We start from the raw sequence: 26,942 nt of genomic DNA, 5'->3' as shown, positions 1-26,942 counted from the left end.
ACAAAATGTTTTTTACCGTGAGGTCTCGAATAGTACCGACGTCGCCGGAGAAAGAATAAGATCGGCCATGTCGTTCGCGTCACGCGTGTTTGTTCAATTAGCATTTTGCAAGAGAGCAAGGAGGTAGTTTCCACGCACATCCCGCGATACTACTTACAATTGGGCGTGCGCGCGGACGCGAGATAAAGAGCTCACACGAGAGACGGGAGAAGTTTCCGAAGTTCGGGACGGACCGGTTCTGCAACCCAGATGTATTAAATCACAAGCTTAGTAAAGTTAGACGGTTTCAAAGCGAGATCCCCAGCAGGTCAATAGGATGCTTCAAGGTCACTGCTTTGGGGACTGTTTCTTGCTGCCGCGATTACTAAGCGTTTAGATTTTGCGGTCTGTGATTTTTTTCCTCGTTTAAAGTCGCACAAACCGATCTCGTCAGCGAAAAGACACGAAGTATTACAACGGTTACTTCAAAAATATGAAACGGTCGTTAACATTAAAAAATATTACCTTAAAAAGTCTTGTTATATTAATTGAAATTCTAATAGATTTATGCCCCCATTTCTACCAATGTAGTTTAATTTTAATCTTGATTCAATTAACTCTTCATCTCTTTTTAGTTCTAAGAATTCGAAAGATGAAGAGCAAATTGAACGGAGATTAAAATTAATCTACATAGAAACGGACCTCACAAGGTATCAGAAAGATATAAATTAGATACCTATGATTAACCCTTTAACCATACTATAATTTTCAGAACGCATCGAGAAAGGTAGGGTTGGATTCGACTCAATGTTTTGTGACACAGTATGACCCGGATTTTGATATTTTGATTTATTTATGATTTAAACTTAACCTTATTTAACTTGATAATTACGTTTTTTAGTTACGAGTAATCACTAAACTGATAGTTTTTGTAAGGATAATTTTAAAAATTACTGCAAAATCATCAGTTCAGTGATTAATCATAGCTAGAAAAATACAATTTTTTACATTAAATCTACACGGAAAGGATGGTTTTGTTGTATCTAAAAATTTAGTTAGATATACTACCTGTATCTGAAAATAACTTCATTGGGCCAAAATAATCATATAAGACGCTCAAGCTGATTGCTCGAATATAAAAAATTTTGCAGCATTGCTCATCACATTTGAGATTCCTGCGTAATTATTTTGATAATCCAAGAAAATTATTTTTAAATCTGTGGCTAAATTTTTAAATATTTCAACAAAATCGTCCTTTCCGTGTAACCACAAATTAACTATAAGAAAAAAATAGCCTAAATTTAAATAAATATTTATTTGAATACTGCCAACTAAACATTTACTTACAATAAATAAATATTTACTTAATAAAAAGAAGTGATTGTTAAATCAAATTAATGTTTTTATATCAAATAAATATATTTTCATATTTAATAAATATTTAGTTGATACCAAATTCAAATAAATATTTATTGAAATTAGATTTTTTAAGATATTTTTATCTCAGTGTAGAAGATGAAAAAATCCCGGACAAGTGAATCCGGGTTACACAGTGAATCGTTACATTCTTGCTGTTTTGCAATATTAAACATCAAATGATTCATTATGTTACACTGCGTCATATGTATCTTTTGCTGGAAAGCACTCATATAAATATATAAAACATCAAGAGCAGCAGCCATTCGAAAGGATTATGTTCCATAAACAGTCGAATCGACGAGCGCATCGGAAGGGAAAGATTACGTCTGTCGCGGAAAAAATCGACAGGAAAGCGCGGAGAATGACGAAGTGCCCGATATACAATTACCAATTATTGTTATTATAGCGTACATCGCGTAACAACACGACTATCGCGTTTCTATCCCTCCTAAAGGTCTATCTTGTGGGAACGTCTTATGCGTTATGCGCGCACTCTTTTCCAGATGGACGATACGCGCTTGCTTTACCCGGTCGTTGTGTCTACTATAACTCCCTACACACGTGTAGGTACTCTCACGACAATGCGTTAGGGGAGTACACGCTTATGAATGCAACATACGCATTCGAGTTGTCCTTATTAAGTTATGACGCGGTCTTGCAACGCGGTCCGTTTCCTTCTGACGATTATACTTATAACGCTTTTAATTATCCGCAGAGAGGGACAAACGTATCGCACGACTGTCAACAACTGGACAGAATCTCTATATTGATTCTATTATACTCGAGAGCATATATGGAGCAATGTGATATTAAATTAATTGAAATATTCGCGACGAGTGAATAACACGGTGCATTTTATGTTGGAAATATTCTTTCCTAGGATCGAGGCGGTTAGGAAAATACGGCTTGAGACTATATTCACCTGGCTGATGTATTAATTAGTGTATTAATTAAACGTTTCGCTCCGGCTCTACTGGTTCCCTTACCGTCGTTCGACAAATTTCTGTCTCTCGCCATCGTTGGCGTTTTACAAGATGGGAAAGGGAACGGGATTTAAACAGGCAGTTGAATAATCATATTCCGCGACATTTCGTGTCCGCGTTGAATGACTGCGTATCACATTAGCGACTAAACGATTGTGGTGCAGCCCCCATATCTGTAATTTGATGACTCAGACACAATGCCAGGTGTATTTCGCCCCTCTCCGTCGTATATTATCAATTTATCTAAGCACGCGTTTGCACATTGATAGCGGCGAACAAGCGCGGATCCTCTCTTTTGCGTTCGCTTTAATAACTCACGTTGTCACGGTTTCATACGCGCGACAGCGTGTACATTCCCTGGGAAACCGTTGATGTCAAAGAAACGAAACGCGCGGTTCAACACTACGACAAATCCATCGCGTCATGGATATTTTCATAATGTGATATAAACGAATAGAGCGATGTCTGAAAAGCGTTTTGTTGCGCAGAGGCTTAAGATCGATTTTTTTTCTTAATATTCAAAACATTACCTTGGCCGTAAGTATAAAGCACTCTCAATTTATCGCATTTTCTTGGAAAAGACGGTAATAACAGCTAAAGGAGAATTAATAAAATATTAAATTGATAATCATTACGTTCCTACAATTCCGAGAGTTTTAGATGCATTTTGCCAGTGTAAAATATTAAAATACAAAAATCGTTAAAATATATATTAAACAAAATATTAAAGTTATTATAAAAATAAATATTATTTCTCAATAAAATTGTTTCTTATTTATTTTTCGTTAAATGCGGAACGTTTATGTCAATTTGTGAGAATGCTTTATTTATAATCAAGGATGTATAATATACCAGAGATATTTGTAATCAGACGATTAAAATAAGTTAAATATGGAAACGAGAGAAACTAAACTTGAGGAGAGCAAATAGATGTTAAAATTATACACTTTAGTTTCAAATGAATGTTGACTTAATGAAATACTACTTCAAGTCTTATTTACGAAGATGTACAATATTAAAAAGTGAAATTGTACGATGATAAACCATCGTTGTAATATCGATAACCTTCTTTCACTTCCGATAAAAAAATATCATGAAATTGATGAAAAGAAACGTCATTCGGTGAATACGATACATTAATCTTGCGTATTAAAAAGCTCGCAACAGATATTTACAACACAAATTAATTTTATTCGACAGGAATAAAATTCAATCTGAAAAAATATATATCTTTCTACGAGTCCTCTTTTTTTTTCTAGAAATAACCAGAGAGAAATTCGTAAAAGTTACATTTCGGCCGTTTTAACTCTTTCGGTTCGTCTACACTCGGCTACTTGTTGAACCAGGGAGAAAAGACTGATCGCCAAGAGAGAAGCTCGCGACGTGTGTGTGGCAACGTCGGTCAGCGTTCGATATAGGCGATCGTAACAGGCGGAAACAACGATGTCGCGATACAAAGGGTTAATCCAACTAGAAACGGTATCTCTCGTTTCGTTGCGTACGCCCGCGAATTGCGTGTTTTGCATTTCGCGATATCCATCAGACGCGACGGGAAAATTTGCGCGAGAATGCATCCCCCAAATCGCACGCTCGCCGGTGCAATATCAATCCGACGATGATTGACATCTGATGGCTTTTTCAAAAGAGCGAGAGAGTGGCGGAGTGTAGGAGGGGCAAGGCGACGTGATTCGCCCACGAGTCGCACGAGTGAGGGTGAACCATCCCCCCGGTAACGCGATTCACGCTGGATTTTCTACGGTGGATCGCGTCGAAAACTGGGAGATAAACGACGTCGCGAAACGTTGCCAGGATAGATCGGCCCGGAAAGTTGCGGGGTGGAAAAAAAAACAACGCGGCTTAAATGCGCGGGAAAAAAGGTGGATACGCCCTTTTTCGGTTTCTGCACCTCGCCCGCTTCCACGTTTCCGTCACGAGGGCGCAAATAAACGAGAAATGTGAAATATTGTACTACAATTTCTTTTTGTACACCCAAAAACTTCGATTCTTCCCCCTGTTACTTTTTTAAAACTTGCAAAAATTCAGGTTATTTCGTTTTTATGTCAAATTTAGCTGTGTAAGCAGACGTAAGGTTTAGTCGTGTCGTTAATCGCGCACGGACTGAGTATCAATGTAAAAAGGTCGTCATTTCTCAGTTTGTGAAAATTTCCGAGAGAAAGAATCGAAGTTCTTGGGTGTACCTCCCATTATTTCATTCGAAGGAATAAAAACATGGATTTTTGTGGCACATGGCTACTCGCTGTACGCTTTTATCTCGTTTTGAATACGAAGAATGTGAAAGAATGTGAGTGGGAAGGAGATATTTTTCTCGTGAGTTCTTTGTACCTCCTACATATTTTTGTCCCTTTCTTCCCGTCTTATTTATCCCAAAACCGCGCGCTAGTCCGCGCCAGGTATACAAAAGGCGTGAGAGATACATCAAACCGACGAGAAATTAACGTAACGTTATTAACGTAACGTTATTAACGTAAAGAAAATATATGAGGAGAGAAAGAAAAGACTTTCACGCTGGCAAAAATGAATTTTTATCGCGATCAAGCCCGTTCTTTTCAAATTAGACGGCGTCACACTTTCCGCGCTTAAACAAGGCGTCACGGAGGGAAAAATGCGGAAGGAATTGCAGGAAAACAAAGAACACAAATGTACGGGGAGTGCGAATACACGTTTGTACCTTCTTTCCGGCAGCGATCAAGTGGGAGCGAAGAGCAGCCAGATCGAGGAGAGTGAGAGGGAAGTCTTTACTCTTTAGGCTTTAGCGGGCGCGCGTACCTGTCATCGTGCAGCCGCTTGAGGTCGGTCATCTCGCGCTCGAACTTAAATTTCGACACCTCGCAGAGCAGAGCGTCCCGTTCGCCGACGACCTCGGCGAGCTCGCGCTGCAGCCTCTCGATCTCCGCGTACTGGCGGCTGATGAGCTGGTTCTTCTCCTCGAGGATGCCCTCGACGTCCGGGTCTAGGAGGGGGCCCGTCGGCGCCGTCTCGCCGTCGACGCTGCCACCGAGTACCGCGCTCATGTCGTTTGTTTACCTTCGTTCTCGCGCTCTCCCGCGCGTCCCGCGTACGAACGTCGCCTCGCTTCACGTCGGGGGAGACGTACGACGTCGTCGCCGTCGCCGCGCCGTCGCCCTCGACACGATCACGCGAGAGAACGCGCGCCGATTCACGACGGGTTGCCACGAACCCACGTTACTGTCAGCATATTTCAACGGGCGAACGACACGATCAACGAACGTCACTACAGCGCACGAGACGAGGCGAGGCACGCACGATGCGAGAGCCCCTCATCGCATACTCGCCATATTGCGAGCGAAGCCGCCTGCCGCGGTCGCGTTCCACCGGTTCCTCGCAGTCGGACCGCGCCGTGTTCGATTCCACTGGTCCGTTGTCTGCGCGTGCGCGCGTCGCAGTCACTCGCACACGTCGCACTATCGCTCGTTTGCGCGCGGTACTAGTCGCTCAAATACGGCAAGTACTCGGTCGGTATTCCGTACTCACAAAGCGCCGTAATTACGGCCGGTATATATAATACGGCGGTATTCATAGTCGGTTCTTATTTCAAGACCGTCTAAAACGCTAATACGGCCCTCTGATTGGTTCGTGACTTCTTGAAACGATACTTAAGACGATCTTGAATATTAGCGAATTCGATTGGACGCATTCAGTGCGCACTAGTGTAATTAAAGCCGTTGTACACAAAATAACGTAAAGAAATGTTTATAAATAAACATAGAAATCGATTAAATCATGAAATTCTCAATACATTTTATTGTACTATTAAGTAAAATATGTATTTCATAATTCTAAATATTTGTATTTCATTTTTATACTCAAATTAAATCAATGTACAACGGCTTTAATATGCACCAGTGCGCACTAGTGCTTCCAATCGAATTCGCCGTAAGAATCGACTATAAATACCGTCCGTAGGGTTTTCCATTTATATTTCCCAATTTCATCACTTCCAGATAAGTTGCGGATAATTTTAACCATGGTAGAATTGGCTGCGTTCAGCAGAGAAAGCAGCTTTGCAACTGTTGTAAAATTCTTCAATATGATTGGTTTATACGTTTAGATCTGTAAGGAACCAAAAGCAAGAACCAGTCGTATTGAAGAATTTTACAACAGTTGCAAAGCTGCTTTCTCTTTCTCTGCTGAACGCATTATACAAGGTGAGTCGTTCCCGTGGATGTGCAGTAGCCTAAAAGTAGTGGGGAGTCGACAGTCAATCATGGGGAGGTCCATTCGATTAAAATCCAATATGGCTGTGTTTACTGTTTCAGAGCACTGCGTGCGGTGTTATTACGACTGATTATCGTGTAAAACTGTAAGTAATAAACGAATATATATGAAGGTTTTGTTTAGAATATATGTAATGTAGTATAATATAATCCCTAATAGCACACTTTATTCTGGGAATGTCCTTAGGACGCTGTTCAAAGGACATATGGATATCCCCTTAGACATCCTCAGGACATCCCTTGGAAGTCTGTGCTGTTACGGATATAATATTACGGATTTAATATAATATAATAATAGAATACATAATAGAATATATTAACTTCTAATACTGTGTTTTTAGGCGATTTTTGGCGTGCCTCTGATATAGCAACCAAAAGCAACCGCAGTTGGAGTTATCTTCGTCTTCTGATCCCTGAAAACGAAGATAGCCTCAACCGCGGTTGCTTATGATTGCTATACCAGAAGCACGTCAAAAATCGCCTTTTATTAATTATCTCCTGTAAATATTGGAATTTCGTACGAAAAATTTCCGTTTCCGAAAAATATGCCCCATGGGAAGCCAGGCTATTTAAAATCGGAACGGAACGATGCTGATTGGTTGCCCCTACCATTTCACCTTTCCGATTCCGTGTTCCGATTCCGTTTTCCGTGCCCATGGAACAGCACCCTAAGGGCTAGTTTCACCAGCCGATTAAGCTTAATCTAAGTAATGTCTTAAAATCTTAAGTAATGGCTGCGTTCAGCAGAACGGTTGTTTTGCAACTGTTGGAAGTTTCCTTCGCGCTAATTGGATCATACTTTTAGATCTAGAAGAATGGTCCTATCTCAGCAGACAATCATAAAACGGTTGCAAAACTGTTGAGTCTACTGAACGTAGCCATGTTTTAAGACGCTAATGCGGCTTTCTGATTGGTTCATGACACCTCAAGGCTGAACTTAAGACGGTCTTAAATATAAGATCTGACTATGGCCGGTATTCATAGTCAGTTCTTATATTCAAGACCGTCTTAAGTACGATCTTAAGAAGTCACGAACCAATCAGAAAGCCGCATTAGTGTCTTAAGACACTACTTAAGACGGTCTTGAAATAAGAATCGACTATGAATACCGGCCCTAGAATCAGCGTTATGGCATAAGTTAACAGATATTATATGACTACTAGAATTATCCTTGTCATTAACTATCGTTAGTTATCGATATCGATAGTTGCGTACAGAATACGGGCCCTGCCCCATGGTGTAATTTATAACACCGTACCCATAGTGTAATAAAGAAGATCGATCTCGGGTCTTAAGAATCGATTCGTCGATTTAATCGGAGCTTAAGAATCGATCTAAAAAATCGAGAATCGAAGGTAAAAGAATCGATTTTCTAAAAAATCGATCTTGAGAATCGAACATCCCTAATCACCACCACGGCATCACCACAGTTTCGAAGATAACCTTAAAAGTACGGAAAGTTGGGAACGTGACTGCGATAGGGCGACCGCGTGATAATCACATTCTGGATAGTTCGTTCGTTTGACGATTCAAACGTGCCAAAACGTGCGTGTCAAGGACGAGTCTCTTTGTTTCCCGAGAGCACGGGGGAGGAGCATGCGAGTATTTACGGGTATTTCTGAACTGAAACTGCAATTTTCGATTCAAAAATGCTCGCGGACACTCGTGCACTCGTGTCGCAGATTTTCTTCGAGTTATCAGAATTCTGGAAACCTATCTCCCGTTGTTGCAGAGACACGTGGACCGTACAGTAATCTTAACGACACGTCATAGCGTCCGTCTCTACGTGGTGGAAATTTACAACGCCGCATGTTTTTCAGTGATACCGATGGCACATGTGGTGGTGTTGATAGGTTATACATATTTTTCTATTCTATAGATCTTTTATTCCTGTCTAGAAATTTCTTTCTCGCGTTTACCAAATATTAAACATAAATCTATTTTACTTTAAGTTTCAAAAGTATATATATATATATACACGCATAAAAAACGGTGTTCAGTTTATATAGAAAATAGACTTATTGTTCTCGCAGGAAAGACTTATGTCGCGAGAAAGAATTAATTGCTCGTCCTACTCTTGATGGAGCAAGTACTCCTTTTTGAGGAACACAGGATTCATACACAAATTTAATATAATAATTTTAAAAAAAGATTTATTTCTTCTTTTTTTCACCTTCTGATTTTTCGTTGCATTTTAAAAAGCAATAAATATTCGTAGCGTAAATAATGCATAATTTCTCTGATCTAGAGTTTATTTTGAAAATTTTTTTTACATTATTTTTTCTCGAAATTTCTGGATGCTTTGGTAACTGAAGATACAAAGAGAAGATTATAGATATAAATGCAACGGGAGTTCTCTTGAATAAATAAATTTTATCTTTCAATAGTCGCATATTATAACAGGTAAAATTATTGTCTACAGAAATAATATGTTCGATTGTGCATGCATGGAAGATTATGTTGTCGACATTTGAAGATGGATTGTGACGAAAAGAATTTGATAAATGTTAACTGGCAATGCGACCTGCATATACCTTAAATTCAGTGTTTTGTGTCGTGTTCTTCTCATGCAAGATACTGGCAATTAATGCCTTGTGAATCTAGTGCCTCCTTGGAAAGCTGTTTTAAGCAAATTTCTACAGCAAGTGAGCAAACGCATCTAGTTTAAGCCAAAATAAATCATGACTGAGATTAGTATAGATAGTCTACGAAATCTCATCACACACTTTGCAAAGAACACCTATAGAACCAAGGATGCAGATGTCACGGTAGTTGTTTTATCAATATATTTTCTGATTATAAACACACAAACATAAAACTCTTTGTAAAATTAATAAGCTATGTTTTTACAGAATCAGGAAATCATGCAGAGGTGCATGTTGCTTGCGGCCTTTGATTATGAATATTCTACAATTGATAACAGCGGAGGTGACCTTTGCGCCCATTACCCTAGCTATCTTATAATGTTAGAACATGACAAATTTCGAAATTCGAAAAATTGCGATACATTGGTACCATCGCCATATGTATTGGAAAATATGCTCATCAAGAGGAATAAGCTCATAAAACTGATGATACGTTCAAGATTTGCCAGATGTCGTTCAAGATTTCCAGTGCCAGTGATACTTTACAAAGGTAGACATGTATGCAGATCCTCAACGTTGTCCAGTGGACCAGAAGTGTTCGGTAGAGCTGGGTTAGATTTCTTGCTATCTAGTGTAGGCAGCACAAGTTCAGTGCAGCCAGTTACACAGGTAGAAGAAAATTTACCCAAGGAGGAATCCAAGCTGACTGACTTGAAAGATAAAGTTAGATATTACGATATTGAACTTCTGAAAACTCTTAATGTAGGAACCATCGTAGACTTCATGGTGGAGAAGAAGAAAGTTAAATATGGGATGACGTAAGGATGATATAAAATCTCTCTCTTGTATTTGTACATATCATGAAGTAAATATTTGGAGAGGGCTAGACATTATCTAATTGTTAAACTTTGTTTAGTGATTGCAAGAACTTAGTAGTGTAATTGTTAAAAGAAATATAAAAAGTTGCTTTTGTATGACACAAATAGAAGAAAAACAAGATGGCTCCATAGTAAAACTATTTTATTACATAATTAAACAATGAATAAAGATTACAGTTTGTAACAATAATGTTTAGGACGAAGCATGTATAGTTTTTTCAGAAGAAAATTGCATATATAAACAATGAGTGCATTCAGTACCACGACCACTCACTGAGGACTCAGTGAGCTCTTGTATCTATTTGGTCTATATTTTTAGTTCTAACGGAATATGCCAATAAGATGCAAGCGCTCACTGAGCGCTCATTGAGCGGTTGTAGTACTGAATGCACCCATTAGCTATTCCAATGAGATGTTCATCTTCACAAACAAAGAGTAAAGTTCCATAATAATAGTTCTTAGTATGAGTAGTTTGTTTTATTCTATGAATCCACTTTTAGAGGCCCTTAAACAGAGCTCTTTTGTTCGATACTCAGCGTAACTTCGTCGGAGAAGGTAGACCAAGGAAGGAGGTACAGCGACTTTAACCTCATTTCACTGCCATATCCTGGATGTGAATTCTTCAAGGAATTTAGAGACCAAGATTATCGATCGAAGGATCTAGTGTTTAACTGGTGCCAGAATTACATTGATGCGCCAATATGTGTACCTGAAGACCCAATCTCCAGTCAATTACGAGTCAGCTGGAATCAGTATACAGAATGGAATCTAGTCAAATTAACGCAGAACTATTTAAAATTGATACTGAGATATCTGAATGATAGTAATAACGGATTATTGATTCACTGTATCTCAGGTATGGACATATTGCTGTATAAAAATTTCCAAAAAATAACTATTTTCTAAATAACTATTTAAGAGATTAATGTTATTCGTAGGTTGGGACCGTACACCGCTATTTATTTCATTACTGAGAATTAGTCTCTGGGCCGATGGTGTCATTCATACAACATTGGATTCGTATCAACTACTGTATTATACCATCGCTTATGATTGGATGCTCTTTGGACATGATTTAGCAGACAGACTCAATAAAGGAGAAGAAATACTTTTCTTCTGTTTTGATTTCTTAAAATATATCGAAAACGAACAATTTAGCATACACAAACATTATGACAGAACGTCAAAATATAGCGAATCAGAAACTTTTGTGATTGATAGCGAGTCTTTCGAAATCATTACAAACTCAAGTTTTAGTCCAAAAAACAGTTCATCTAGTTCTATTGAACAAAATAGCGTAGATGGTGATTCATCGGCAGCTGTGTTCTTTACTGATTCCACTGATAATCAAGATGATTCACGCAACAATATGTATGATTATTTTAATTATTTATTTTTAAGTATTATAGCAATTTCGTATTAACATTATCTGTTATATATTTCGATCAGAGTTTTAACATATTTTTGTATGTATCATAGAAATGTTGCTCACGGGACATTTACTACATCTCCAAATAAAGATAGTGGTGCCGTACAAGAATCGCGCTCATCATTGTCTGCAAATCGTACATCTCCGATTGGTGTTCCAATACCGCGCAATCCCCATGTTCGACAACGAAACGATTCAACATCTTCAGGCGATTCGTGGCAATTGGTAACGGGGACTGGTAGCCTATGTGGTTCCACGACTGCTAATGCTCCGCACCTAGACAACGTATTAGCACCTGATTCAGATTGCAAGCCATCATGTACTACTTGCCGCAGAACTCGACGTACATCGCAAGAACGCAACGTAAATGATGATGAAAATTGTGTAACGCATACACAGTGAGTTTTTAGTATTAATTTCTCGGTTCAATGGTATATATTTTATTCCTTATAAAATCTATATACATTAAAGTTTTAATTCCAGACGTAGAGAACGATTACATTGTCTTCGAAATATATTTTATAAGGCTTATGGACCTCATGGATTTCGATTGAAGGACGAATCAGGTGGTATCAGCCAATATATAGGAAACATTGTTGGGATGACTTCCATTCAGCGCACATCCTAGTGGCAAATGTTATTGTGTGACTTTTCAAGAGCATGAATTTACGGTCGATTTTTCCTATTCTAAGATCACCTGATCATGATCCTGATTTATTATTCATTAGTTCTCATTTTCTTTAAACACATTTCTTCCATTCCTTAGTCCTCGTTTATTATTCGTTTTAATCCTTTTTTTTATTTTCTTTATTTCTTATATTCTTTAATTTCTTTAACTTCTTTAACTTCTTTAATTTCTTATATTGTCTTTTAGTCCTTGTTTATTATTAGTTAATCCTCATTTTTTTTAATCGCATATATAAGAAAAATATATCTTGTTTCTTTAACTTATCTTTTCATTCTAATATGATGAAACATTAAATGTGAGTAACAGGAGAGCTAGAAAATCATAACTTAAAAAAAATTTGGCACATAATAGAAAACAAAACAAAGACTCTTAGAATAGTAAAAATCGATTATATTGTTAATGGGTATGATCAACACGATGCTACAAATGCTTTAAAACGTTTTTTTTTGTGAATTTGTTGAAAAATTTTTTCTTCTAATTGGTCAATCAAACGCTTCAAAGCATTTGTAGTGAGACTCTGATCGCAGCCAATAATACTTTTTGTCCAATTAACAATTTTATAAAATGAGTTTATAAATGAAAATGAGGAGAGATTGTACATAACTGTTTTTCTCAAAATTGGACTGTTATACAAGATGTAGTATGATTGAATATGATAATCATAAATAATTGAATAAAACTTGATATTTTTGTATATATCTATAAAAGTAGATATGTTATTTTATCACTTTCATCTTTCCATATGTAATTCCTATCTATAAGTACTAATTCTTACTAATCGTTAATATCTTATAAACTTACAGATAAAAATGACTTAAATCTTATGATAAAAATTTTTAGGAATCCCACACACTTTGAAATATAATTTTTCAAAAAGAACAATGGATAAACTTAAATTCTTTTATTTTAAAGATGATATATTTGTTTTAAAAGTATATTAATTTTTTGTAAATGTATAACATAAATATATACAAGATCTTTATATTATGTATATGTATTTAAAGAATATGTAATCTATTATCACAGAAAATTTACAGATTCATCAGGTGGACAATTCTCGACGGTGGTACGTATTCTCTACAGTATGGACATTGTGGTTTCACACGTAACCATTCGCTAAGACAGCTCCAGCAGAATAGATGACCACATAGCGTCGCAGTTGTTGCTGTTGCTTCTAGACACAATTGACAATTGTGACTAATGCTCTTAGCATTAGATATATTTACAACAGTAGTATCTTGTGCTGTGCCACTCTGCCAAATTCTCAATAGACATTGAATTATAGTAGCAACTCCTAATAATCTTAATCCCCAGCTGACAGTATCCTTCGGTCGAGGTCCATATACCTTCAAATTATTAAAGTATGACAAAATTAAATACAATATTGTGAATGTTACACAACTTAAAATTTACCTTTGTATAATCTAATCCAGCAATTCTCCTGCCCAGGCTATAGTATCTACCATGAATGTAAAATATCCCTTTGTGGAATAATATAATTATAGGTATCAATGTGCGTAACTTGGATAGTAAAGTGTTTAAAAATGTTATTGCTGCTGGAGTCAACTCGCTACGTGGATGATTTACATATGATTGCAACTGTTGCAGCAATTTGAGCAATGTTCTTTCACCGAAACATTCTAAAATCGCAGCTAATATTCTCACCTAAGGAAAAATAGAATTTAATTAAGTTATCAGAAGGATTTGCCTTTAAATGAATCCCTCAAACTGAACGTACAGTTAACGTTGGAACTCGGCGTTGTTCTAAATTAGCCTGTACTATGCCGGTATATTCCTCGCCCAATGTTTGATTGCCCATACCCGATGTGAAAATAAAGTATAATAACTTGAATGGGATGTCAGACCGAATGTATTGAAGCAATTTCCTGTACACTCCGAAATTCTGTGATGTATCTGACAGCTTCTCCCGCAAGAATTTAATAAAATCATCGTCCCGTTGATGTGATCGTAATATTTCCGCCCGAGACGCACATTTCAATTTGCGGCTAGGCCAATTTCTGTCAGTTTCCATTTTTCGGTACGTTTATCGTGGTGGTGGAGTACGAGACGAACTCATGCGTGATGCGTGATCATGCGTGAAACTCTAAAAAACATTAGATTGCGTATTGCGTATTCAAGTTGTTCAAAGTTCTAAACTCCTAAACATTCCCTTCATTCCGATTTAGGTATTCTACTTCTACAGTAGAAGTTCTATTATTGTTGCTAGATGTGTCGCTTTTTTGGCGCATGCGCAATGGTAATAGCAGTTGATGCAGGTGGTGTATATCGGCTATAACAGTGGGCACAAAATTCTATTATAAATCCATTATAAATCAGACTTTCTTCTTTTAAATTTGTACAAACGCGTATTGTATGTACGCGATAGAAAGTACCGGTTCCCCATGAGGCGTACTTTTCGAGTTGCGTAGGTTACGAAAACCAATTGTAAATTCGTTTAGCATTTCTGTTAGAGTGTACAACAGAAATTCTAATCAGCAATTGGTTGCATTAGTTCCGCATTTCTCTAATCTTCCGCGAAATACGCCCAATGTGAATGTCGACTTTCAGAATGGCGTATTTCTAGTAAATAAAAAAATAAAGTATTCTAATAAATTACTAGAATACTTTATTTTTTATTACGCAGGTTACGCTTAAGCCCGAGACACAATGCGAGGGAATAGCGATAGCGATAGGAATAACACGATTTCAACCTATCAGAAACTGCGTATTCCGATATATCCGATTTCTGATAGGTTGAAATCATGTTATTCCTATCGCTATCGCTATTCCCTCGTACTGTGTCTTGGGCTTTACGCAGGATACGCCGCATGTGACGGCGCTCCAATCAATTAAATTCACTGCACATATTGACCAATTAAATTACGAATATTCTAGTAAATTTGCTCACTTTTGTAATTTTCACCTCATTTCAAAATACACAATCGACTCCCAAATAAAAGGATTGTGCTACTTTTGTATAGCTAGAGCTTTAGTGCAAGAATTTTAGCTAAAAAGAGCGAACCTAAAATTACGAAAGTGACCAAATTCATTGGCTGCGTTCAGCAGAACGTTTGTTTTGCAACCGTTGGAAGTTTCCTTCGCGCTGATTGGATCATACTTTTAGATCTAGAAGAATGGTCCTATCTCAACAGACAATCATAAAACGGTTGCAAAACTGTTGAGTCTGCTGAACGCAGCCATTAGTCAATTCGTAAAATTCTTTGTTCTGATTGGTCGCTCAAACGTTTCAAAGCGTTTGTAGCGTCAAGTGGACCGCAGCCTAAAAAGGCTACTATCCTAACATATAATGCTGAAAATTTATATTTATTTACATTATATAGTGTAAGCTACAAGATTCCACTATTAGTGTATCTCATACATTAAATTCAATTTCAGTAAAATTATTAAACATATCACTGCGCATGCTCTGACGCTCAACGCTTGACGCTGCCATGTAAAGGCACCTTTACATCATGTTATGTGATAGGGCGAGGAGGGGGGGCTATTTTATCAAGAAGACATAACCAAATACACATACATACATAACCAAATACAAGATTCCACATTTTGGACGATATTTAAAAAATAACTCTAGAAAACTATATTTGCGTTTAAGTGTAAAAATAATTTTGCTACAATTTGAGGAGTAGACATGAGATTGACATCCAGTTTGTTAAGACGCGTAGGAGAGTGGTCAAAGAAATATGCAAATTTACCTGATAGTTACATAGAACGAGCTATGGCACAGGTCCGCACAATTGTCAAATTGTTTTAGTCTGTTTCTTGTTAAAGAACGTAAATTATATAACCTTATGAAAATTATATTTCGGTTAAATATGATCAATTTTTAATATATTTTAATTTTTTTCATGCTGATCGAAAGTATCAATAGTTTACTTATGTTCATTTCTACCAATGCAGATTAATCTCGGTTCAACTTACTCTTCATCTTTTTTTAATTCTTAAATGTAAATTAAACTACATTAGTAGAAATAGTATTAAAAGGTATTAAAAGTAATCCATTTTGCTCAGAAAGTGAGCCATTAGTGAAGTCTTATATAGGTAGTATGAAAATTCATTTATAACAAATATAACACGAAGAAAAAATATATATTAATATTATTTTTATAATATATTACATATTTTTTATGAGAACAATATTAAGATGTTGAGTTCTGATTTTCGGACTTTAAATGGCTGAACTTAAAAGTTGTTTATTTTTGCAAGTTGTGCCTATTAGAATTAATTGTTATTCAAGTTAATTAAAATTTGATCAAAGTTATTCTACTCCATTGACCAATTAGTTAATTATTAATTTTTACATTTTTGTTTGTTAATGTATTAAGGTTTATTGGAAGACACCCAAAAAGCCAAATTATTTGCCACGTACAATTGAAAGAAAGCGATTTCGTTTCTCAATACATCGTCCATGGACTTCTCAATTTCATCGTGATAATGCACCTGGTAAATCTCATAAATTCGTTCACGTGGAGCCTATTAAGGATTGGAATTTCTTTCGAGGTGATAGGGTACGTTATTTTATTGGTAGATTTCTCATAAAAAGTGAAAAGATAAGAGATGACATTAGTAATATTATTTTGATATATAAATATTATAACATTTGTATAAATTTATATTTTCCTAGGTAGAGGTTTTAGTAGGAAAAGATAAAGGAAAGCAAGGGATTGTAAAAGATATTTATCAAGAAAGAAATTGGATAATTGTCGAAGGACTTAATACGAAGTTGGAATGTCAAAAGATAGGTAAAAAATATCCTAGTATATATATGCAGCAAGAACAACCATTATTGGTAACCTCACAAGTACAATTGGTTGATCCTTCAGATATGTAAGTATCTGAAATGTCTTATATTATAAAAAAATTATTTTATGAAGATAAATGTATAGTGTCAATGTTTATATACTACTAATTTACAAATTAAATCGTTGTAGGCAAGCAACTCCAGTAGAATGGCGATTCACAGAGGATGGTCACCGTGTACGCGTATCCGTGAGATCTGGTAGAATAATTCCTATTCCTGTTTCTAGTCAAGAAACAATAGATTACAAATTACCTCAGCTTTATCTAGAGCAAGCAAAAGATACAACTAAAGCTGATATGGAAAAAATAACTTTCGAAGTATGTGTGTAAAATACCTCGAATTTGTTTATTTTTATTTATAGATCTTATTACATTAATTAGTTATACATATATACATAAAATGAATGAAGATTTTATAACAATATTAAGTAACAGACAAATTTTACGTAGAAACAAAAAATTAAATGCATGTTTTCTATTTACAGCCAGCATTAAAGACTTTCGAGATGGATATCATGGAAAAGATGGATATTAAAGAAGATCGTGTTCCAAAGAAATTTTATTGGTATTAATCATTCTTATATACAATTCGCTGTTATTTTCAATGTACAGCTATAATATTTAATAAATATATTAAACGGACAAAAGGGAACATAGTTTTCTAATACAACTCAAGAAACCTCACAATCTTTTTAAATGAAAAAATGTGCGAAAATTGCATTTTCCAATATTGTATTTTCCAATTTATCTATTTAATAATTTAATAATTTTAATTTTCTTTTTTTCTTGGTATATATATATTGAGAAATTCTATATCTTTGACAAAAGATATTATAAGGAGTCCCTGTTTGCAATGTTTTGCATAGGAAATACGCAATAAAAAGAGCATTTATAACATTAAATAATAAAAAACGAACAATTCAGTGCTTTATATATATAACGAATTTACATTGGATTAAAATACGTAATAATATTGATTAGTATTTCAATCAATAGTTGCTTGTTTTATGCTAAATCGTGTCATTCACACATATCACAGCACAAAATTTTAATAAATGCATATCCCGAAATGCTTCCGTATTATATTTAAATATATATTCCGATATATTCTTTTATATTAATATTCTGTTATGTATGACACTTCCCTTAACTCGGCGCATTTATAATTCCGATTGCAATAGAAATTGAACTAACGATCGATCAGTCCACGTTTCATGACGTTGAAAATTTATGGCCATATGTACGCGAGAAAGCGGGGAGATTTTTTTTCAAAAGGATTCTATTTTTCGAAAATTGAAATGTGTGAGAGAAGCAATGAAATCTCGAACATTCAATTCAAAATTCAAGTCAAATAGCCCACATAGCAAAACATGTCCAAAATGGGTCGTAAGATTGTCTTGAGCGGCGTCTACAATGAGATTAAAAGCTTAATCACTGGATCTAAATGTATAAATCAATCGCATTACAGAATTTTAAAACAATTGCAAAGCTATTTTTTTGCTGAACGCAGCCATTATAAAGACAGACTTTTTAAGACGTCTTATGATATCTTAAAGATGTTTTTATAATGATTGCGATAAGGTATGATGTTTAAAAAAACATTTTAATGACATCTTGAAGACGTCTTACATTCCAATTTTGGACATAGTGCTGTTTGGAGAATGGATTTGCGAAAATAAATTTAAATTAATCGAAGAATCCGTCTTCGCGGCACACTTCACGTCAGACGCGATGTCGCGATTGCGCGTCGATCGCTGCGGTATTCAGTTCGAAAAAAGTTACCACCACGGATAAACGCGCGTTTACGAGAAGAGCCGTTTTTCCATTGTCGATTCTCCCGCAGGTTCTCTTCGACTTCCGGGTGTTCTATACCGAGATCGGTGAGTCGTACTTTATCTCCCGCTACATTTTTAATAAAGATATAACAGGTGTGGGGAGAATGATGATCAGGAAATGAAGTGCGAAGCAAGGGGGAGCGCGTCTTTAGTGCGACCGTCCGCCATCTTCCTTTCCCTCGTCTCAGATCTTAAGATCTCGTGTCTGAAATAATTACATTTCGTCCCGTTATATCCTTACTGCCTGCGAAACGACTAATCGCGCAAAACGTCGCGCCTCGTGCCAGAGATAATTTTTCGCTGATAATATCTCGACATACGCGCGTCGTGAACGGAACGGCATTCTATTCATGTATATACGCGCGCGGCAATGCGGTATCTTCGCGTGATTAAGCACATTATATACCGCTGTTGGCGCATTAGCTTCATCGAGATAATCATAACCGGTGTGAATGCTTTTGCAACGGAAGCTACTGAAAAATTGTTCAAGATTCAATTGGCGCGATTGTAGATTTCAGTAGCGATTGGCGCTTTCGTTCACGCTGCGAGCAAATTTAAAGTTTATTACTTTTTATGGATAGCCACGAGATGGCGTCAAGATGGCCTTTTTTTAAAGAGTTTTCTAATTTAATAAAAAAAAATTCTCAAATAAGAGCTTAAACAATATATGACTGTTTAAACGATTGATCTATCATATGTTTAATTACAAGGGAATTTATATGTTATTATTATTTTACAAATTTACTTATCATAATGATAATATATATAGATTATTGAATTAAAATCATTTGTTTAAATGAATTTAAATACATTCCATAAGTACTAAATTGATTCTATCATTTTTGTTGTAAAGAGTGAACCATAGATAGCAGATGACGTCTAAACTCTTATTTGAGGATTACTTTAACATAAACCTGTTCTGTGGTTTTATCGTATTATTATGAACGACTTCGACTTTTAATTGATTGATATAATCAGCGATTAACTTATCAAGCAATAACTGTACTATCTTGTTAATAACATGTATAATAAGATAGTTGATTTTTTTGTTATTTAATACATGAAAAGAAAAATTCGATTAGGAATAACGATTTATATATATTGTTAGAAACGTTGCCGCAAGCAATTCCGTCAGTTGAGTTAATCGCCAATTAAGTTAATTAACATTTAATCGGAGTCACCCATAGAAAACTGATCTCTCGCGTCATTTTCTCTCTTATTGCTATAACGGCGCATCATTTTGATCACCGCATCGTATGAAAATATTCTATCATTCGTATCCTAATGTAACAGGAACCACTATAATAAGGCGACGGGGTGGCTAAAATCGATTAGAAATAGGCGATCTACAATCAGGCTCATATTATAACTATCTACTCAGCTATTTTGCTTGTTGCAAATTCTTAATTCGAACTATTACTGCACGGCCGGCACTATGGAATTATTATGTACGAGCGATTCGTGTTAACAACGTATCGCTTAATTAAATGATTAATTGACATGCCTACCTACTTCATTTCAGTAACATTACGGTTCGCTTGCGTATGGCATATATTGAAATTTCCATATATTTCGTTGTCAAAACATATACTATATTAAGATGCTATATCGCTGCTTTTTGACGAAATTTACGAAATAAAAATATTATTTCACGTCTAATCATTGCACATCGGATATGATATTGCATTTTGCATTGTCGATTCAGATTGGAAACTTGCAATTTTAGGTCGCTTTTTGTGTACTAATTTTATTGCGATGAAACTATCAAGATCATTATATTGTAATTTGCATATATTCTGCAGAAAACACTATTTTAGAACGAATTTTACGCATAAAATGCACGTTTCATTTACGAGGCGTTTAATCGGAAAATAAATTAGCAAACCACACAGATTTGCCATTTTCTCTTAATTTTTTGTTAACGTGTTAGCTATTGAATTTATAATTAATGACAATGCAATTAGAGCAGTGAATGTATATGGTAGTTATCGATTAATTTAGACGCTCTTAAAAATAGTATCAATAGATTATCTCTTTTTATAAATCGATGAATTTAGATTTTTGATTCTGACTAAACAGCGACATTATTTAAATTTATCAGCACAATAGAAAAAGCCTCTCGCATATAACATCGGTTCGTATCTAAAATCTCTTGAACAAAACAAATTAATAACATACCTTATTAACCACTATACCTACGTAACAAATATCGATCGAAAAATAATCCAGACGCTTGCTTGGCACATTACTACGTTTCATTTGCATCATACAATGGGGACTTCGTATTTCTCACGAGGATTTAGTGGCAGGATGCCTGACTAGGAGATTCACTTCACCATCGTGTAGCTTCTTCATCAAAGACCACGCTTCTATCCTCGACATTCGCGTTACATCGTTACCGTTTACTTCAAGCAGTTGATCCCCGGCTTTTAAGGCACCCGTTTTCTCGGCAGCACCTCCTGTCGTAAAAGATAAAGTTCAGATAACATATAATATAATTTCTACTATCTCATGATTTCAATATAATGATCGTTATCGTTATAATTAGCATTATCCTTTAACATGATATTCAATCGCAAATATACTATATACGAATATTTACCGGTGAATATCTTCTTGATAATTAAAGGTCTATCTCCGAGGGGACTATCTCTGCCGCCTTCCAGGCTAAATCCGAGACCAGCTCCATCCTTGTAAACCGCCACGGTCGATGGTGGTCCCCACGCTGTGTCCTCCACGTTTCCATTCGTCTCTAACCCTGTGTGATCCGAGTTCTTTTATTTACATCGATTCCGTTATTAAAATAGATCGTGAGAGTTCTCACGTGAGAAACGCATATATTTTTTACCTTCGACGATGGTTTCGACACTCGCAGTTCGCGACCTCAGCTTAAAGCCTTCCTCCATCCTGACCCTCGACACGACCAACACGACCTCCGATCTCGGCTGCTTCAGTACCGCCATGCTCTCCCTGTGTGTGAGACCTCGCGTGCTCCGACCGTTTATGCTGAGGATTCTATCACCCCTCTGCACCCGGCCGTCTTTGTCCGCGATAGAGTGCGTTAGTACTCTATGAACCGTGATCTCCTTCACTTCGCAATCCGCGCCACCAGCTAAAGTAATGCCAACGCTGCCGGTCGGGTTCTCCTTGTGAAGCAAAACGACTATAACATCGTGCGCTCCACGTGCCTCTTCCAAACTCGCCTCCTCGACGAGCTGCGCCAGTTCTTGTTGCGAGATTAAACTGGTACTGCTGGCGAGTGAACTGATACTGCCAAATTGCTCGCCGTAGCATCTATCGGTGTCTATTTCCGTCCCGATATTCTCGTCTATGCTGCTGTCTAGACTTGGAAATCGATTATGAGTGTTGCTGGCGTTCTGTTGTGATTGACTATGCACAGGACTGGTATCAACCTTCTCCAAAGCTTTCTTCATATCCGTGACACTGGCGCTGCGTCGATTTAAGCCACGAGATGTCGGAATCTTCGACGCCGTCATACTTTTTATTCTTTCGACATTTTCTGTCATTTCGTCGCCGCTATCGACAGTTTTGGTTCTCCCTAAGGTGGGTATTTTCGAGACAAAAGGTCTGTCCTCCGACAAGGACTCGTTCGAAGTAATAGAACCTCTTCTCCCGTATCGATTTTCCTTCGAAATTTCCCAAGCAGATTTTACCGGCGAGCTTGGTATTATACCATTCTTTTCAATTTTTGGTTCCGTATTTTGCGCACGGGATAATTTCAAATCTGGCTTAGCGCCAAGTATATCTTCTAGGCTCATCTGACTCTTCGATCTACCAAACGTCCCTTCGTCGACGTGTATAGCTGATCTGGAGCGGCTTTTTGTCGTTAAGATCGTCAAAAGATCATTTTGGTCTTCCATATTTTTTCTAGGAGTTGAATTCGCTTTACTTTGTGGTTTCGATATTTCCATCGTGGTGACCTTCGTATCGTTTATCGTAGTTCTAGTCTTTGAAGACAAATCGTCATTGGACGTAATAGCAGGTTGGTTAAATATGGAACCACGACTATTTCTTGTTTCGAAATTTTGAGCTGCAAGGGTTGAACTTTTGTCATATTTCGATTTTTCTTCCATTGATCGCGCCAAAGTCTTCACTTCCGCTCGAACCCACATTTTAAGATCGTTTGATGGCTCCAACATTTCAGATTTGGGCGGTCTAACAGCTGGCGGCGGGAAACTCATTTTAGGTGGCAATTTAGGTTTCTCCTCCTTCTTCTGTAACGATTCTTCGTCCTCCGCGAAGGGATCCGCGACTTCTATATACGCAATCTTGATTTCTTGTTTGCTCGCGGGATCACTCCCCGAGTTATTGCTTATCTGATGAATAGCACCACCGTTCTGGATGGTTTCTTTTACAGCATCTTCGTCGTCTGAGAACTTTCGCTGGATTAGCGGCGATCCATTCAAATCCCTCCCGCTTCGGCATCTGGCGCTCGCCAGGATATTCTTTCGATTTATCGCCTCCACGCTTTGCGGCTTCAATACTCTTCGGGATAAAGACTCGGCACTGGCTTGAGACCCGGATGTGAGCGTCGAGGACGTGCTGCAATTTGTATCGGTGCTGTTCGACCGCCTCAATTGTCTCTGGGGGATTTGCGAACTTCTCGAAACAAATTCGTTCGGTTGCGGTGAGCGCGGATTTGACCCGCTGCTGCTGGAAGATGATCTTTCGGCTAGATATGTTCGTTCACCAAGAATGCCTATCCTGGAGGTAAATTGATCTTTATCGGATGCAGCAATTTGATCTCTGATATCTCGTGCGACTGAAATTCTGCTCAAATTATCTGCGATCAAAGGTCGACGTTGGCAATTTAATTCCGCGGAGACATAAGATCTCTCTGATGAGATGGTAGATCTTTCCGACGGTACCGGAGACATTGGCGGACTGAAGCCGCGAGATATGCTGCTCTGAGAGCTGCTTACGGCCGAATCATTGTCAGAATCATCGTAATCTAAGCGAGCTTTTCTCTGCATTGTCCTCGGCCTAGTACGCGAGCCATCCGGTGAGCTCGTCGTCGAGGCAAACTCGAAGCTGTAATCGCTTCTTGTCGGGCTGCAAATACTCTCCAGGCTTTTCGGTGGCTCCGAAAATGTGGACATTGCTGTTGATTGAGAACTTTTGATCGGGCTGCTGCCATTTATCGTGGAGTTTGTCGTCACTGAAGTACCATAAACCGTGAGAGACTTTCTTTTGAAAGCCGGGGAGTACTTGGAGTATATCTGAGGCGCCGGCATCTTGAAGGACGTTGTCGCTTTCAATGGTTGGCTCGCTGTGCTGGCGTTGCTGGCTAAGGAACTTTGAGACCCCCACTTGTCTTGAATATTTGCCTTTGGTATCTGAAAAAACGTACATGTGTGTGAACAATGTATTATTTTGAATATTTTTGCACAGAATGGAGAAACCACAGAATGGAGAAATTCAATATTATTCATAAAAATTAATTTTTCGAAGCAATAGCTGATAAATTTTTTGAAATATTACGAAATATTACAAAATATTGTATTATAAAATATAAAAATTAATATTTTGTATAAGATTCGAATTAAAAATCCCAAGTTGAATTGCATTATATATGTTTCAAATCTTACCTGATACAATAATATTGAATCTCGTGATTTAATTTCCGGTAAATCGACGATAGGTTGATCGATTGATACAGTGTCTTTTTCCGGTATAACCAGACCACGTAATTTCGATATTGATCTTCGTCTCTGCTCGATCAGCTGATTCAAGCTGTTTCTTCTTACATCTTCGCCGGGTCGTCTAAACGTGGACGCTAAGGAATTCGTTCTTGAAATTTGTGAGTTACTGATGGAATCGGTTGTCAAGGAATCTCGATCTTGCACAAAGGGTGTCGGGCCCGAAAAACTGGTAGCTCGCGTTAATGAAGGTGTGTTCGTTGGCTTAATTAAGTTGCTAGAATTGTTACAAGAATTTACAGTTTTACCGATGTTCGAATACACGGTATTCTGCAAATTACTGCTTTCTGCGGTATTTGCACAATAATTTTTTGCCGTCGTATTTAAGAAATTTTGCTTGTCGTACAAAGTTGACAGTGGGCTAGATAATGATTTCGGCGGAATAATTGGTAGCGTCTTTGGAGTCCGCGTAGTTTGCGTAGTTGGACTCAATAGAGGTTGAACAGTCTGAGGCAAACTAAGCGTTCTCTGATTATATTTCTTCGCGGAGTCATGCCCAGTCATAGTCTTGGCTGAATCGGTGAGATCGAAAGAACTCTGCGTCCTGTCGGCGAAGAAAGACGACTGATCTTTCTGTCCGTTGCTCTTGTCATCGCAGCAAACGTCTTCGGAGGACTTGTACTTGGAGAGGCGTTTGCTGTTGTTCGTGGCTGCTGCCGCTGTTATGGCATTGGGAAATAGAGGCGCATCAAGATTGCTTTGCGATGAAAACATTGCGATTTTGTCTCGAACAGATCGCTCGGACTTGTCGTCTTGTCTCCAGAGATCACCGTTCAAAGAAAACTTTCTCTGCGGAGATTCTATCGTAGGAGTAATTCTCGTATGCAACACTTGTTGCTCTATTTTTGGCGGACCTATGAATAATATAACGTACTTTTGCAAAAAGTATAAAAAAAGGAGGTAATATATATAAAAATGCGATGCGTTTGAAATAATTTCAAAGGGAGGAGGAATCAATCTTTTCGAAAATATTGAATTTGATAATTTAATAATATATTTTTGATATGTTGCTTCTCGGAGAAAAAAAATACGAGGAGAGATTTCATTCGAAGTTAGATAAGTAATGAGTACCTGTCAATGGAAGAGGCGGTGGGGTATCAACAGGTGCGTCCTTTTCCACGTGGCTTGGCACTTCTTCGAGCGTCGTCACGGCCTTGTGGTAATATCCAGCGATCTCCATCTTCTTCTCACTCATTATTAAATTGCTGTTGGTCGTTTGACAAGAATAAAGAGAACTTCCCGCAACGATGGAAGCGTTTTTCTTCGCGATATCTTCCGAAGTGTGATAAGATGATTTTTTCTCTTCATTAGTAATCTCCGTGGACTTCACATCTTGACATATATTATCCACATTGGCCGTCGTAGCCTTGCCTACCTCAGACCGGACGCTCTCCATATTTGCCAAAGCGACTTTGTTTATATCCTGCCTCACGTTTTCAGTGCCTGTGAACGTCATTTTACTATCCGATAGAATAATGCTTCTCGAACTGACAACGTTGCTGTCGTTCGCGAGCATTTTAAGAGTCTCGCTAGTACGGAACGACTCGTTTTCATTACACAATCCTACATCATTCGTAGTTATCGTCGCTGTCCTTGTTATAGCGATATATCTGTACGGTGGCTGGTTGCTACTGTTGTTAAATTCTTGGTACGCTGCTGGAAATTCGTGCCCGTCCGGGGGCAGGCGTTGACCGCCTCCACAGTTCTCCATCTTACCATTTACCGTGTCTGCAACAATATTTCCGAATACATTCTTGATATTGATGTGAAAGTTTAAGTTTTTCAACTATAATATAGTAACTAAAATATTTTTATGTTTATTAATAAGCTATACAGAATTTGTGAATATAAAATTTGTATGAAAAAAGTTTGTAAAGTACAATATAAATATAATACGATTTTGTTGTGTAATTTCTTGCTAAATGTGATGGAATGAAAGATAATATAATGTATGTGATTGCTGTTTTCCATTACGTTTTAACAAGCTATCGTTTGTATGGAATGTCTGTTTCATTTTCTGATAAGCTAACAAATTCAAGGTGAAACAGAATTCGCGTTAATGGAATTTGAATGGTACCATCTTCGTTTTGCTTAATCAAATATCATAAGTAACGTAGATTCTCGTAAAATATTCGAAAATGTTTTATTCTCTGAACGGGCTTTTTGCTATTATATATTTATGACAAAAAGTCAACTAATTGAGAATTCTTTTGTACATTTTGTAAATCTCATTTCAATGTTCTTCTGCTTTAATATAATATGTACTATTATGTTATGCTTTAAGAATTCTTTCGGAAAGGAAATGCATCCGTAAAAATATTTGTACCATTAAATAGCGAACCAGCAAAC

General features: G+C 37.2%; 5 protein-coding genes across 9 annotated transcripts in view; 2 read left to right on the top strand and 3 right to left on the bottom strand.

Moving 5' to 3' along the window:
* Positions 1–5,413, bottom strand: part of siz (Brefeldin-resistant Arf-GEF family protein schizo) — a 56,953-nt gene extending 51,540 nt beyond the window's left edge. For both annotated transcript variants that reach the window (XM_018446732.1, XM_018446742.1), the window contains exon 1: positions 5,169–5,413. In XM_018446732.1, the coding sequence (XP_018302234.1) occupies positions 5,169–5,413 (245 nt within the window). The remainder of the gene's footprint in view (positions 1–5,168) is intronic.
* A 2,650-nt stretch (positions 5,414–8,063) lies between these two features.
* EDTP (Egg-derived tyrosine phosphatase) lies at positions 8,064–12,298 on the top strand. The gene is made up of 8 exons (XM_018447278.1): positions 8,064–8,249; positions 8,370–8,490; positions 9,060–9,405; positions 9,490–10,040; positions 10,637–10,956; positions 11,039–11,471; positions 11,580–11,927; positions 12,013–12,298. The coding sequence occupies exons 3-8, from the start codon at positions 9,319–9,321 to the stop codon at positions 12,155–12,157; spliced, it is 1,884 nt and encodes a 627-aa protein (XP_018302780.1). The 5' UTR covers positions 8,064–8,249; positions 8,370–8,490; positions 9,060–9,318; the 3' UTR covers positions 12,158–12,298.
* Positions 12,299–13,235: 937 nt separating this feature from the next.
* On the bottom strand, positions 13,236–14,452 carry Pex10 (peroxisomal biogenesis factor 10). Its single transcript, XM_018447290.1, has 3 exons — positions 13,956–14,452; positions 13,631–13,882; positions 13,236–13,563 (listed from the first exon to the last, which is right to left on the bottom strand). Exons 1-3 carry the CDS (start codon positions 14,247–14,249, stop codon positions 13,249–13,251), a joined length of 861 nt encoding a protein of 286 aa, XP_018302792.1. The 5' UTR covers positions 14,250–14,452; the 3' UTR covers positions 13,236–13,248.
* A 1,298-nt stretch (positions 14,453–15,750) lies between these two features.
* Positions 15,751–17,683, top strand: mRpL24 (mitochondrial ribosomal protein L24). The gene is made up of 5 exons (XM_018447301.1): positions 15,751–15,965; positions 16,564–16,746; positions 16,863–17,065; positions 17,170–17,356; positions 17,524–17,683. The coding sequence occupies exons 1-5, from the start codon at positions 15,870–15,872 to the stop codon at positions 17,608–17,610; spliced, it is 756 nt and encodes a 251-aa protein (XP_018302803.1). The 5' UTR covers positions 15,751–15,869; the 3' UTR covers positions 17,611–17,683.
* Positions 17,684–20,928: 3,245 nt separating this feature from the next.
* bbg (PDZ domain-containing protein big bang) overlaps positions 20,929–26,942 on the bottom strand; it is a 28,225-nt gene continuing 22,211 nt past the window's right edge. For all 4 annotated transcript variants that reach the window (XM_018446513.1, XM_018446522.1, XM_018446537.1 and 1 more), the window contains 5 exons: positions 25,665–26,321; positions 24,483–25,447; positions 21,722–24,230; positions 21,476–21,631; positions 20,929–21,332 (listed from right to left, as the gene is read on the bottom strand). In XM_018446513.1, coding sequence (XP_018302015.1) covers positions 21,163–21,332; positions 21,476–21,631; positions 21,722–24,230; positions 24,483–25,447; positions 25,665–26,321 — 4,457 coding nt within the window. In that variant the 3' untranslated portion in view covers positions 20,929–21,162. The remainder of the gene's footprint in view (positions 21,333–21,475; positions 21,632–21,721; positions 24,231–24,482; positions 25,448–25,664; positions 26,322–26,942) is intronic.

This window comes from Mycetomoellerius zeteki, unplaced genomic scaffold, assembly GCF_001594055.1.
Source record: "Mycetomoellerius zeteki isolate Tzet28-1 unplaced genomic scaffold, Tzet1.0 scaffold105, whole genome shotgun sequence".
NCBI lineage: Eukaryota > Metazoa > Arthropoda > Insecta > Hymenoptera > Formicidae > Mycetomoellerius > Mycetomoellerius zeteki.
The sequence above is the reverse complement of the archived record's forward strand: the minus strand, read 5'-3'. Positions and strand labels throughout refer to the sequence as shown.

Excerpts from the sequence above, each read along its gene's own strand:
- EDTP (XM_018447278.1), top strand. The coding sequence starts at position 9,319 with ATGACTGAGATTAGTATAGATAGTCTACGAAATCTCATCACACACTTT. Across the intron at positions 11,472-11,579 it reads GATGATTCACGCAACAATAT|AAATGTTGCTCACGGGACAT; the intron begins GTATGATTATTT and ends TATGTATCATAG. Across the intron at positions 11,928-12,012 it reads AATTGTGTAACGCATACACA|ACGTAGAGAACGATTACATT; the intron begins GTGAGTTTTTAG and ends TTTTAATTCCAG.
- Pex10 (XM_018447290.1), bottom strand. The coding sequence starts at position 14,249 with ATGGAAACTGACAGAAATTGGCCTAGCCGCAAATTGAAATGTGCGTCT. Across the intron at positions 13,883-13,955 it reads GCCGAGTTCCAACGTTAACT|GTGAGAATATTAGCTGCGAT; the intron begins GTACGTTCAGTT and ends ATTTTTCCTTAG. Across the intron at positions 13,564-13,630 it reads CTGGATTAGATTATACAAAG|GTATATGGACCTCGACCGAA; the intron begins GTAAATTTTAAG and ends AATAATTTGAAG.
- mRpL24 (XM_018447301.1), top strand. The coding sequence starts at position 15,870 with ATGAGATTGACATCCAGTTTGTTAAGACGCGTAGGAGAGTGGTCAAAG. Across the intron at positions 15,966-16,563 it reads TAGAACGAGCTATGGCACAG|GTTTATTGGAAGACACCCAA; the intron begins GTCCGCACAATT and ends TAATGTATTAAG. Across the intron at positions 17,357-17,523 it reads TGGAAAAAATAACTTTCGAA|CCAGCATTAAAGACTTTCGA; the intron begins GTATGTGTGTAA and ends TTCTATTTACAG.